At 44.4% G+C, this 13799-nt stretch overlaps 3 protein-coding genes across 4 annotated transcripts in view; 2 read left to right on the forward strand and 1 right to left on the reverse strand.

Moving 5' to 3' along the window:
- Positions 1 to 13799, forward strand: part of LOC119015196 (NACHT, LRR and PYD domains-containing protein 12-like) — a 208229-nt gene that overhangs the window by 30949 nt on the left and 163481 nt on the right. The window lies entirely within an intron of this gene.
- Positions 98 to 8265, forward strand: LOC119015256 (basic leucine zipper and W2 domain-containing protein 1-A-like). Of its 2 annotated transcripts, XM_037091099.1 has the most exons (12): positions 99 to 239; positions 1401 to 1474; positions 1579 to 1755; positions 2126 to 2220; positions 2357 to 2422; positions 3055 to 3190; positions 3596 to 3705; positions 3785 to 3955; positions 4436 to 4582; positions 6435 to 6573; positions 6994 to 7116; positions 7553 to 8265. In XM_037091099.1, the coding sequence occupies exons 2-12, from the start codon at positions 1411 to 1413 to the stop codon at positions 7582 to 7584; spliced, it is 1260 nt and encodes a 419-aa protein (XP_036946994.1). In that variant the 5' UTR covers positions 99 to 239; positions 1401 to 1410; the 3' UTR covers positions 7585 to 8265. The 2 variants fall into 2 exon arrangements, with proteins under 2 accessions (XP_036946995.1, XP_036946994.1); XM_037091100.1 differs by lacking the exons at positions 6994 to 7116; positions 7553 to 8265 and adding an exon at positions 6664 to 6980 and having other exon boundaries at positions 98 to 239.
- On the reverse strand, positions 8408 to 13629 carry si:ch211-246m6.4 (transcription factor 15). Its single transcript, XM_037091114.1, has 2 exons — positions 11220 to 13629; positions 8408 to 10434 (listed from the first exon to the last, which is right to left on the reverse strand). The coding sequence occupies exons 1-2, from the start codon at positions 11910 to 11912 to the stop codon at positions 10399 to 10401; spliced, it is 729 nt and encodes a 242-aa protein (XP_036947009.1). The 5' UTR covers positions 11913 to 13629; the 3' UTR covers positions 8408 to 10398.

Below are 13799 nucleotides of genomic sequence, written 5' to 3' on the forward strand. Positions count from 1 at the left end.
TTTGTATGAAGGTACTTGAAATACTCGACAATTAAAAATAAAAAAATAATAATTTAAAATGACTTTTTCCTTTTTTTCCCGTCTTTGTGGAGCGGAAATCCCCGTTAAATCGCGCATGCGCAGAGGGCGGAGCCTGCGGAAGTTCTGACGTGAAGGTCTTTTTGTTTGGGCCACTGAGACACTCGTCACTTGCTTAGATTCCCCTGGTTAACAACCGTTTTTTATCTGCATTAATTTCGGTGAGTACCTGTATTTCCACCTTCTCTGTGTTGTCACACACCTCGCCTCGCTCACAAAGATGCCATTGTGTCGGGTTGGTTTGTGTTAAAAAACGTATATTTAGTCGGGAACATCGCCATCATGGGCGCCGATGTAGGGCGAGTTTTGGTTTTTCTCCGGTCAGGCTAAGCTAACTTAGCTGTAGCCTCGTTGTAGCTAGCTCGCATACTGGAGGATTTCCTCGATGTGAACTCAAAGAGTGTGGTGACATTTCGACAGAAAGCTGTGTTCAAGAGCAAATGAACACGTCATGGTGTATTATGGTGGTTAAGTTGTGTATTTGGAGTTAAATAAAAGTAGTTAGCCCGGCTAAAGGCTAGGCCCGGCCAGCCAGCTCTGGCTCGGCGCATGGTGAGGGCCGAAGTTAGCCAACGCTAACCTACAATTAGCCAGCTGTAGCTGTGGGAAATCTCAGTACTCAGGTTTATTTTTATCTTCCACTCCTCAACAGTCGACTTTGATATTTTATTTGTAAGTGTCGCACTTTTAATGAATGTCAAAACTCTTTGACTTCCCTGATATAATTGCACGAATCCATTGTAACACCTCGTATTGTCTTTTGTCTGTCTACCTTTTGCTGTTGTATAGATATATTTTAAAAAAAAAAAAAAAAAAAAAAAAAATATTCCCATATTTGGCAATGATGAGTTTGAAACGCCGTTTGATTCTTGTACCAGTAATGTTTATGCCACATGAACATGAAGCTGACTGTATTGTGTGTAAATGCATTTGTCTCAACATATATTTAGTTCTTCATTAAAGAAAAATGCAATTGGTTCAACAGCTGGGTGATTTTCTCAAGTAATATGGCTGAGAAGTTTTGTGTTAGAAAGGATGATAGACTCCTAAATGAAATGCTGCGTCTCTAAATCACCAGTTTGAACTTTTTCTAAAGCTAAAGATGCACATTAAGCCACAGGAGTTAAACTCTATTGTCAAACTGGAGTTACGTAACAATCATTTACAGCCAAAGCACTCATGACAGAGACCTGGCGCTCACCCGAGTTACACCCAAAACCTAACAATACCAATATAATTAAAGGGAGCGCTGTGAAGTTTTCACTCCTGTGTCGACACGCCGCCGAAGCAAACATTAACCGCCTGTGTTTTATCCATTTCAGGGTGTCTTTTATGAATAATCAAAAGCAGCAAAAGCCAACGCTAACAGGCCAGCGTTTCAAAACGAGGAAAAGAGGTTTGTGTGAAAGTTTTTCTGCTTTGCATGCGTTCTGCTGTTCGTATCAGACTCGTGTACTAATTCACGACATGTGTGCTTTTTCTTTTTTACCCCCCCAACAGATGAAAAGGAGAGATTTGACCCTACTCAGTTTCAAGAAAGTATCGTACAAGGCTTGAATCAAACTGGCACTGATTTGGAAGCGGTCGCGAAGTTCCTTGATGCCTCTGGCGCCAAGCTTGACTACCGCCGGTATGCAGAGACACTCTTTGACATCCTGGTGGCCGGCGGCATGCTGGGTGAGTTGTGTTGAAGCACACATTAAATGTTTGACTTTCACTCTTTTTCCTGGAGTCTGTAAATGCGGAAAAGATCAGAAAATAACCTGGAAAAGCAGATCAAATACGAGAGTACAGACATGTTAAGTGTTGTAGAATGTTTGTTAGATGAAACAAAATGTTGGTCTAAATATTTGGCACTTGATGCTGGTGACTAGAAAGGAGGAAAAAACAGAGGCCTCACAGATTGTTCTTGGCCTGTTGAGGGTTAAGAGGCTGATGGAAACAAACATTTATATAAACGTGATGTGCACAGGAAGTAGACAATCCCTGTTGGTAACACAGGAAGTCCCTTTTTTGACTTGTAGTGTTTTTATTTCCTGTCCTGCAGCCCCAGGCGGGACTCTATCTGACGACATGACCCGCACCGAGTTCTGCCTCTTCACGGCACAAGAAGACCTTGAGACGATGCAAGCATATGCTCAGGTAGAACACGAGCCCAGCGACTGTGTTTACGAAATATCTGCAGCCGTTTATCCATTTAGTAACATTTAAATGCAGATTTGTGGAGACACAAACAAGAAACCTTTTTTACAAATCGTTCTTCTCTCCACCATAACAGGTTTTTAACAAGCTGATCAGGCGTTACAAGTACCTGGAGAAAGGTTTCGAAGAGGAGATCAAGAAGGTGAGCGTTCAGAAATGTTGCCAGAACATTCGTGTTCAGACTGAGCTCACAATGTTGTTGTGCTGTTTGGAAACGTCTCTCAGGTGGGCGTGTGTCATTTCAATCTGCAGTTTGTCCTTTACTTGGCAGTTAGGCAATAATTCAAGTTAGACAGTCATTTCACAGATATTAATTTAGAGTGCAGCTGCTCATTTTATAGTGGAAAAACTGTCAAATTGAAGGTGTGAAGTGAGACGGGACAGGTTGTCAGAAAATGGAGCCGTGACGGACGGATATTTTAAGATCCACAACGACTGTTTTAACACCTTACAAATGTTGTTAGAATCTGTTCACTATCATAGACTAAAATAAGAATGCGAATATTTTCTTTCAGTTTAATGATACAAAACATTCAGCGGTTCTCATGTTGGTGTGGCAGGTTTTGTCTATCGGCAGTTGACGTGTTAATAAAAGTCTTGTTGTAATGTGGGAAAGCAATAACACGTAGTATACGGCAGATTTGTTTGCTGGCTACATGACAATAAAGAAGCCACACCTGCAGGACTTTACACGGTTTGACCTTGACCGTAAATAACCAGTGAAACTTGTACACACAACAAATCTATGTGTTTTGTTTTTCCCCTCGTCTGCAGTTGCTGCTGTTTCTAAAGGGATTCACTGAGTCTGAGCGCAACAAACTGGCCATGCTGACCGGCATCCTGCTGGCCAACGGCAACATATCAGCCTCAATCCTGAACAGCCTCTTCAACGAGAACCTCGTCAAGGAGGGTGAGGAGGAAACATCCATGAATGTTGTGGTTGTTTTTTATAGTTCATTAATATTTAATTTAAAGCTACTACAAAGAACCTTTTTAATTGTGTTATTGTAGTCTGTGAACAAAAGATGACAACGAGGAAGAGAAGTAAATGTTTCGTGTCAGTTCATCCTCAGCTCTCCGCCATAAGACAAGTTCTAATTTTATGACTTATCCAGCGAACTGACCTCAAGAATAACCATATAGAAATAGCCAATGTTCTCACTGATGGTCTAGTTTCCTTATGTAGGTCATGTAGAGGCATCAGTGTGAAGTTGAGACTGTCTCATGAAGCAGTTTAAGTTCCTTTTGTTTGTTACAGGTTTGTTTTAACGATGTATTCACCAGAAACTGAATTTGTCTTGTCGTTTCTGTTCAGGAGTATCTGCAGCCTTCGCTGTCAAACTGTTCAAGTCATGGATCAATGAGAAGGACATCAACTCAGTTGCTGCCAGTCTCCGCAAAGTTGGCATGGACAACCGCCTGATGGTAAAAGAAGCGTCATGATCTAAGATGTCTGGAGAAATCATCAGTGTGTGTACTAACCGTTAATGTCTCGGCCCAACAGGAACTCTTTCCTGCCAACAAACGGAGCTGCGAGCATTTTTCTAAGTACTTCACCGACGCCGGGCTGAAGGAGCTGTCCGACTTCGCGCGCAACCAGCAATCCATCGGTGCCCGCAAGGAGCTGCAGAAGGAGCTCCAGGAGCAGATGTCCCGCGGGGACCCTCAGAAGGAGGTGAGGCTGCTGACCATGCGTATTAACTGCCTGGTTTACGGAGCAGTTTGTCTGGATAAGATGCAAATACACCTGCAGGAGTGTGACAACAAAGCAAGTGGTGTTCAGTTGACATTCAGTTGAATCTGATAACGGCATTCTCTGTGTCGTCACTATCTGGTGTGTTGATCAGTCGGAGCAGGTGAACGTCTGACTGCCACCATTGTTCCTCTTTTGTAACAGACTTCCTCACTACTGACACTTTCCCTCTCTGCCACGTTGCATCATTCTGTCTGTCGCACCAGACGATATCTACCGAACACTACAACAACAAAGGCAGCTGCACAATGAGTCATGAAGTTGAATGCACATGAAGCGTTTGTCTGTAATGGCGGCGTGACAGTGACCATCTTAAGCGGCCGACATTCCAGACTGTGAATGCAGCGTTTGGTGTCTGATAATAAACTCTAACCCAGCCGTGTTTCCTCCCCGTCGGTTCAGATTATCGCCTTCACCAAAGAGGAGATGAAGAAGGCCAACCTCTCCGAGCAGGCCATGATCAGCATCATCTGGTCCAGCTTGATGGGCTGCGTGGAGTGGAACAAGAAGGAAGAGCTGGTGACCGAACAAGCCATCAAACACTTGAAGGTAAGCAGCAGCACTGGGAGCTGTTTCCTCTTCTCGGCGATCAGGCAAGAACTTGTGAAGTTTGTCTCGCTGGCTGCAGGTTCTGACACGTCGGGAAATGTTTGGATTTCAAGACCTCAAATGTTTGTCAGCGTTTTCTTCAGCCAGTGTAGTGTTCAATATTCTCTTGGGATGACGTGAAGTTTTAATTTGTTAACTTGGTAAAAAAAAAAAAAAGACACAATTCTACGGGGAAAAAAAAGAGTGTTTGGGATGTTTGACAAAGTGGGTTTGGTCTTTTTAATGTGGGGAAATTGCAGATTAGAAAAGTATGAGCTCAGGTGTTATTCAGGTACAGAACTTATTTATGTTTTCCATTGCAAACACAGAGGCAGGTCAGAGGAAAACATGAAGCAACAAAGAACAGAATAAACTTGAGAGAAGAAAAGGCCTGAAATACAATAGCAGAGCTGGAATAAAGTAAATACAAGTGCAGCGTATATAAATAAAGGCAGGTACAAGCTGGTTCATCCTGTTTCAGATGTTACTCCATCAAAAGCTTCCTGATTGGTTTATTTATTTTTCTGCAGTTGCATTTATAGAAACAGTTTTAGATTTGACAATAAAGACTTTGAGTTTTGGAAATACTTGATTTAATTTCTTTAACGTGCTTGAATTTACTCTACAGAGGTTCAAGGTGATGAGTCATATACAACACAGGGCTGCATGACGATATGAACTCTATGCTACATGAACAAATGTAAAGCTGTACGCGCTCCGCTGTGAACTGTCGGTATAGAAACTGAACAATGGGACGATTGTGCTGAGTCGTCTTGGCTCGCGCTCGTCTCCTGTAGCTGTTCTAAGGAATCTCGACCTGTCGGAGCCTGAGCGGCGTTCAACATGTTCGTTGAATTTAGGAGGAACCGTTGGATCACTCGTTTAATTCGGGCCTGTCTCACTCTGCAGAAGTGGAGTGCAGCTCTTGGCTTGTGTGAAGCTGATAAAAAAAACAAAAAACAATTTGTACTGTTGGTGTGATCATGGAGGGCGTGAACGCAGACAGACGGGAACAACAGCATTCTCAAACACGTGAAGAGGAGCGTAAACCAGCTGTCTCTGCTGCTTACGAGTCACTGTCCTCCCATAACTTTAGTTTGTTATAGTTAAATGCAATCAAATTACAAAACTAAAAGGTTCCATTTTGCTCGGATGTTGAAATTCTGGGTAGAATAAAGCTCTAAATTGTGCAACGAACCCTGAGCAGCTGCACAATAAATAAAAATGTGTACATAAAGAAATGTGTTTGAGATTCATGATTGAAATGTGCGATATGTAATGTTTCATAGGAAAATGACGGGGAAATGACAGAAATTTTAGTTTTTGACCTTTGATGCCTTTTTTGTGTATTATTTCAGATACCACACGGTGCATTCAAGTGCACTTTTATATCTACCTGCACTTGCAGAGATGACGCAGCATGAAGTCTTGTAGAAACTCAGTGATGACTGTATGTATGTTAACGCAGCACATTTCTAGAGTTTATGTGCAATGTCCTGATTTCTCAGCACTAACATAATGATGAAGAACAGTATCGTCAGCGTAAGGCTTTATAAAAATCCACAGTGTGTTAGAGCGAATTTAATGCAATAAATTGTCAGATTTTATATACAGCGTCCTTCACTGTAGATTCATAACGTTATCTTCAGCAAAGAGGTTTAAAAACTTGTCTGAGCCTCCGACTCGGACGCACATCTACAGGAAAAGGCCACATTAAAGATCGATCTTGTGAAATCAACCCTGACTAAATCAAAAACTAATATAACTTAGAAACTAGAATAACATGCCTTCATGTTCTCACTGGTTTCTGCAGCAATACAGCCTCCTGCTGAAAGCCTTCACCTCCCAGGGTCAGTCCGAGCTCAGCCTGCTGCTGAAGATCCAGGAGTACTGCTACGACAACATCCACTTCATGAACTCCTTTCAGAAGATCGCGGTGCTCCTCTACAAAGGTTTGTGTCTCGTCCTGCACAGGAACGTTCAGCTGCCCAGTGATTAAATACGCAAACCATCCACTGACAGTTTGTCTCGTTTTGTTTTAGGTTTATGAGAATCCGTTCACTTTTAACGCTGCCAAGTATGAGGTCATTTTTCAACATTTCTTGACCTTAAACTGTTGTACCTCCCTAATGCTTGGTGTCATTTTTAACTCTTGCAAGTCTGCTTCTGATTGGTGCACTAAAAACCCTCTGAAAAAGACGTAAACTTTAGCTTTTTTGTTTTTTAAGAAAAGTAAAAGTAAGAAGCAGAAGTTCCCACCAAGCATCAGTTAACCGTTTTTCTTTAAGTGATCCTTTCTTTAAAAAGGCACATTTCAGGCACTTTGAGTTGAAATGTTTGCCGTCCTGACGCTCTTCTTTTCCTCCTCACAGCGGATGTATTAAGCGAAGAGGCCATACTGAAGTGGTACTCTGATGCCCACCTCTCCAAGGGGAGGAGCGTTTTCCTCGAGCAGATGAAGAAATTTGTCGAGTGGCTGAAAAACGCAGAAGAAGGTGAGAAACACAAACCGCTTCACCCTGATGCTGAAAACATTTCGATGCGGTTGTTTGATGTGCGATCATGATGAAATTCAACCGTGTGTTACATAAAGAAAAAAAGTGGCTGCTGTCGCTGTAATAAATATAAACTTGACCGCGACATGTTGATGAATTGTTGCTCCAGACTTGATCACAACTGTTGCTGTGTAGTTTTTATTTATAGTCGATGGATTCATTAAGTATTTTAAAAACGTTTTGATTGTTGTTCGTGTAACTTCCACGTGGTGATTTTGAACGTTTTCAAAAAGAGAGTTCTGGTGACCGCGTGGAGCAGCCGAGTCTCTCAGGAGCCGTCGCTCAGCGTCACCGTGCAGAAGAAACGAGGCGCGAGCTCACCAGTCGATCTCTCTGAGTGATGCAGTTCTGAAAACGCTCTTTCTTCTCTCTGCAGAGTCTGAATCGGACGAAGAGGAGACGGACTAAACCCTCCACCGCCAGATGAGCTTTTTTTTTTCCTTTTTTATTATTATTTTCTAAGTAGCAGCAGGAGCAGTACAAGTCTTTTTTTTTTTCTCTCTTCTACCTCCTGTTACTACTTTGCCCTGAGACGCACTCTCTTCCACCACTCCAACACATTTGAACGTTATTTTAACAAAATGAAAAAGGGCTCAGTCCTTTAAACTCGTAACGTGTTTTGATGTCGCGGCTCGACGTGGAAAACGATGAATACTCCCTTCTTCTTCTTTTTTTTTTTTTTTTGGTACTATCATTGTTGTAACGCCTTCTGTAATTTGGATACAAAACATTCCATGGGATCTCGATGGCCGCTGCTTTGAATGAATCTGAACCAGGATTTCGCATTTTTGCCATGCGACTACGAGGCCGACGAATACTAATGCGACTTTGCCAAAGTTTTTCTTTCTTTTTAAATCCCCCCTTTAAGTTTTTATTTGGCCCGGCTCATGTTTTGGCTCCTGTTGGGTCTTAAACTCCGCCTTCTTTCTTGACTTTTGGGTCAACCTGTACGGCGTGTCGAGGTCGCTCTGAGGACACGCCCCCCTGTAAGATGCCTCGCCAGCTAACTGATTATTATTGGTTTCTACTTTCTTTAATCTGATATAAACCGATTGACTTTTTTATGAAATAAAGATTATTGAAATGCTTCCACTGTGTTTTTGTTTTTTGTGTGGAGTTGCACGCTGTAACTGCACTCAAGTAAAAGTTTATCTTTTTATAAGCTTGTGTTAAAGACTTTAGAAATGATTGTAGAAGTGATTTCGGCGACTTTTTCAACCTTTTTGAAAAGTCGTCCGCAAACATTTCTCTCATCTGCCTTTAACAGTTAAAAACAGAGTATAAAAACTTCAGTAGCTTCTTTCAGAGCCGCTGCTGCTCCGTTAGTTATGTTTGTGTTTCAGTGAAGATTTTTTAACTTGGACGTATGTTACAAATGTGTCCACACAATAAACACAGAGGGAAATGGGTTGACATTTTCATTTTTTATTGTACAAAAATACATTTTTCTTCAAGCAGCTTCTCAGTATTTGCGATGTGCAAAGGACACAGTTGTCAGGTATTCAAGTACGTTTTTATACAGTCGTGTCACACATTAGATTTAGAGGTAGGCCTTCATATTTCATACAGAGGCTTGAGGTAGTGTGCAACATTTCCCATATGTGCTGTATAACAAATATCGAGGGATCCGGTTGATTTTTAAATGATTACGTTTTGTGTCTTTTTTTTAAATTTGTACAAAAGGTAATCTGATGCACTTTGCATGTCGGGGCATCCCACATTCATGTGCACACAAAACATCACAGTTTGTGTCTTTTTAAAGTGATAACAGATTGTGCAACAATGCAAAAGTAAACATTTCATCACACTGCAAAGAGAGTTACCCTAACGCTTCATCACGCAGCTGAAAGATGGAGACCGACGGCCGGAGTCGGACAAGAGACGTGTCTCGGTTTTACACTTTAAACTGGGAGCAAATCGTATTTCTGGTAAAAGCTTTGTGGTTATTATTGTTTTTCTTAAAATCAGATCGTAAACCTCAATATACCAGGTTTAAATGATGTCAGACACATTTCACAGGTTCAGTTTTTGTCCTTTGCAGATTTTTTTTAAACGTGTCACATGTTTGTACCAACTTTTCGTGTCCTGCGTTTGCAGAAAAGAGGCTTCAGTGCAGTAGAAAGTGTTGAGAAAAACTCCTACTGCGGACAAATATGAAGTGTTTTGACTTTCAAATCTAAGTTTACATCGGGTGACGTGATAAAATCTGGTCTGACGCTACAAACCAACAACCTACCAAGACTTTCAGTCACTGTTGAAGTTACGTCGTTTTTCTTTAAATAAGCATTTTGTCAAAGCACCAAAAATCCCCATTTTATCCCCCACTCACTGGTGATATGTTCAAACTGAATCAGGATTCAAGGCTGCACATTTTGTGCAAATGTTTTACTCACATTAAAGAAATGTTGAACTTTGCGCTACCGCTGGCAAATTCTTGTCTAATCATGTCTTTCCGTTGCCTTTCTTCTTTTGATATCACTCGTCTAAAAATTGCCTCAAAATTCTCAAACTCAGAATTCTGACCTACAACTCCAATTGAGATTCAGTCAGAATTCAATAATTCAAAATCAGAACTGTGAGAATTAAGTAAGAAAAAGTCGGAATTTTCAGGATTTTTTTCAAATTCTGTGAAAAAATGTCAGAATTTTGAGAAAAATGTTAGAATTTGTAGGAAAAAAAAAAGTCTGAATTCAAAGATTGTCAGAACGTATTTTTTGGCGGTCGCTCTCTTCCGCTTCCACGTAACCGTGACGATGAGATCACGTGTGACGTTGCAGTTCCGCTGTCGGCCACTGAGTCGGAGGCGATCGATCACCTAGCATGCCCCTGGGTGATTATGACATTTCCGACAGCACCTGAATGCAGCGGTCGCTCCACTCAACTGACAGCGACCGCTGCAGTCGCTGCTCTTCAGTTTCCTTCATGTGACTGGACGTGGCAACTTTTTTTTTTAGGACCTGGACTCGGGGTGGTGGGGGGTAGTTGTGGGACCGAAATAGCCCCCGTCAGGTGCAACTTTACACATCGGCTCCGGTTACAGCGCAACCAAAACACAGAGGTTCAGAAGCACACCAGCGTGGACAGAAAGTGCTTCTCAGTGTTTGTTCTGTGCTCTAGTCTAATTCCAAAAATAACTATGTTGATGTGTATTTACAAAGTCCAACAGGAGAATTTCATCTGCATGTAAACATCAAGGCGGACTCCTCGTCTGGCCTCGTCGCCTCACACAGCAGCCGAGTGTTTCCCTCCATCTCTGAGCTGTGGAGGCAAACAAACGCTCGTTTTTACCACAAAATCAGTTCAGTGAAGGCAACACGTCTGTTTGTTGGAGTATTTGATCATAATGTGTTAATGTAAAGATGCTGCTGTCAGAGAGGAAACTCAGGCCTGCATGTTGAAGGTAACTGTGACATAATACTGATCCTGGGCCAGTTTCTCTAGTTGCTATTAAAAGCTGCGAGCTGTCTGAACAAACAAACACCATCAGCTGCTGTAAACACTGCTGAGAATCACCTCATGGATCACATCATCCACATGTTGATTGTTTACAGCTTTGCTCTTCATCTTAATCCAGTTTGAAAGCTATTTTCCATCTACAGCAGCAGAACTCCAAATCCAAACTCATTTTCTACCTGCAGGCCTTTAAATAAAGTGCATTTAAAGCCACTTTATGGTTAATTATGAGCAACTCTGCAGCCTGTCCTCCTCCAACAAACCAATCTCATGTCTGGAGCATGCAGAACAATATTCTCCAGCTGAGGTCACATTTTCAGTTATTTTAAACCTCTGAAGGCACCACAGCTTGTTTTCATTGTGTGTCGTCAATCACAGGAGCGACAGCTGCCCCTGAAGGCAACACAAACACCTCTGCAGCATCATTTCAACCAGTACAAACTACTGTCAAGGCCTGCGCACTGCGCGCGTCATGACGGATGGAGAGGTTTTGGCACAGATAGTGCGTCCTGGTTGTGCGTAAAAGTGACAAGAAGCAGCTCTTTCTCGATGTTTCTGACTCTGGTTGATCAGGTTCAGTGTCCACTCACCAGTTTCCTCTGGTTGCTGAGGCAGAAGGTGCAGATGGGTCTGAGAGAGGCCGCGCTGAGCGCCGCGGGCCCGTGCAGGATGCTCTGGTAGCGGAGGCAGGGCTGTCCGTCCTGGCAGTCGTCCCCCAGCAGCAGCACGTTGGCCAGGTGTGAGATGTAGCTGGAGGCCAGGCGCAGCGTCTCGATCTTGGACAGCTTCCTGTCGGCCGGCTCGGTGGGGATGAGCGTGCGGAGCGCCGTGAAGGCCGTGTTCACGCTGTGCGTGCGGTCCCGCTCCCGCGCGTTGGCCGCCTGTCTCTGCTGGCTCACCCCGGAGAGACGCGCGTCCCTTCCGGACCGTCTCCGCCTCCTCCGGCGTCTCGGCGCCCCGGTTCGGACGCCACCTCCAGCCGCCTCCTCCGGCTCTATGCGCGGGCTGCAGCCGCCGGTGGACTTTCCGTCCGAGCTGTCGCTGCCGCTGTCCAGGTCGTCCAGGTCGGAGGCGAAGCCGTCGGGCTGCGCGCTGCGCTCGGGGCCGGTGGACTTCATCCTGGCTCGTCTCGGGTCTGACTGGAGCTGCTGGGGACGTGCGGGCGGGCGGCGGCTGCACATCACTTTATCCTGAAGGTGAAAATAGCACCGGGGGGCCGAGCAGCTGCCGCCGATCCGGTGACTGAGGGGGTTTGTGCCGTCCGGCCCCCCGGCGGACAGCATACCATTTCTAATGAATGACGGCTGCTTTCTGGGTCGCCAGCCCGCCGCGGAGAAGGCAAGACAGGTGGAGCGTAAAGGGAGGGAGGAGGGAGGAGGGGGCACCTGTTGTGGTCTGCAGGAAACAGGTTTAAATTAGGACCGACCGATATGTGTCAAGGCCGAAACCGACTGATCCAGAAGTGGTTCTGCTTCTGGACCGAACCGGAAAGACCAGACAACAAAACAAACACCTGAACTGCACACAGCAGCACGTCAGTCACACAATATGACGTCACATTGTGTTTGTTGCAACAACACTAGATATTCATGATGAGTCAACCTTTTAAAGTCCTGTTCGCAGCAAGAAAACCAAACATTCTCCACGAGACTTCGGCGGTGTTTTGGTAATAAAACTGCAGATTTCTAGACGAGTTTGCAGCAACAAAACATGAATTTTCAGTCCAAACATCTTTTCCACATCCTGAACCACGTGGTGCTGTTAAACCTGACCAGACTGTGAGTGACGTCACAACACACAACTGCAGATTAAACAAATGAAACTTGCAGGTTTGCAGAAACCTAAAACATTTTTCCTGGAAGAAACTTTGGAGGGAATTCTCATCAACAGGAGCAGATTCAGCTGCAGTCTGGTTTAATTGGACAGATTTCACTTGTCTAGAATTACTGCAGCCAATCAGGACGCAGCACCGGTGAAACGGGGTTTATTTGACCTGCTGGACTCTTCAGATCTGTGTGTGTGTGTGTGTGTGTGTGTGTGTGTGTGTGTGTGTGTGTGTGTGTTGGCTCCAGGCTGCAGGGTAACTTTGCTGCCTTGGCCGGCGGCTCGGCGCGTCCACTGAGTGAAGAGTCCAGGTGGACCCACCGGTTCCGTCCTGGTGCGTCTGTGCCCACCAGGACGCGCTCAGCCCCCCTCCCCCCCCGCTCCACCCTGTCCAGTGCCATCTTTGGGGGGGTGGATATAAATATCTGTGAGCGTGTGTCGCCGTGAAACCTCAGAGGAACCTTCGAGACAGGTCGTCAATTTTTGTTCCAATCACATCAGGAACTTGCCATCAGTTTGAGGAGAAGACTGAACCTGTCGAGCTTTGGATTCAGTCAACAGTTTGTATGTTTGCAGCCAGCAGAGGGCAGTAAACGATCAGTCAGGAAGCAACTAAAACATGAGATATCAAATCATTCAGAGGTCAAAAGACTTTAAATTCAAGAGTTTGCTAAAGAGCTGATTTCCTGTTGGAGCCTCGCAGGCTTCAGAGTGACGGCAGCAGATCTCAGCAGACTGAAGCTTGTGGCTCCTGCTGCGTCTCAGCCGAGCGTCCAGCTTCGTCCTAATCACTTGTAAAAAGTCAACCGGCTCTGTGGAGACAGGAATCCTAATTGGTGCGGATCTAATGCGGCCTCATTAATCTTTTAATCCTCATTTCCTCGCCGCCCCCCCGCCCCGACCCGCTGGCCGTGAACTTGTCTGGCCCCTCGCAGAAAAGTCAAACGCTTCGCTGACGATGACTGACCGAACCTGGAGGAGCATCAGGGAAGTAAAATCATGAAATCCAGATCATGTGGCTGCTTCATCGTCATCTTTTATCCAATCTGTGCTTTCAGGTGATGTGACGGTTCCTCTGGCGGCCATGTTGGAGGTCTTCAGCTCCATGAGCAGCTGTTAACAAGGGATTATGGGTACAGAGAGACAGATGTGGCGCCTCAAACCATCTGTAGGTACTGAAGGTAAAACACCACCACACAAGTACATTTACTCTGGTGCTGAAGTCGACTCACTCTGCCTGATTTCTGACTGAAATATACACACAAAATGTATTTAACATATAATTCTGACGTGTCATACTTACAGATGTCGGGTAAAAATATGACTTTGGTGACAGTGAAAGTCGG

This window comes from Acanthopagrus latus, chromosome 24 (assembly GCF_904848185.1).
Source record: "Acanthopagrus latus isolate v.2019 chromosome 24, fAcaLat1.1, whole genome shotgun sequence".
NCBI classification, from domain to species: domain Eukaryota; kingdom Metazoa; phylum Chordata; class Actinopteri; order Spariformes; family Sparidae; genus Acanthopagrus; species Acanthopagrus latus.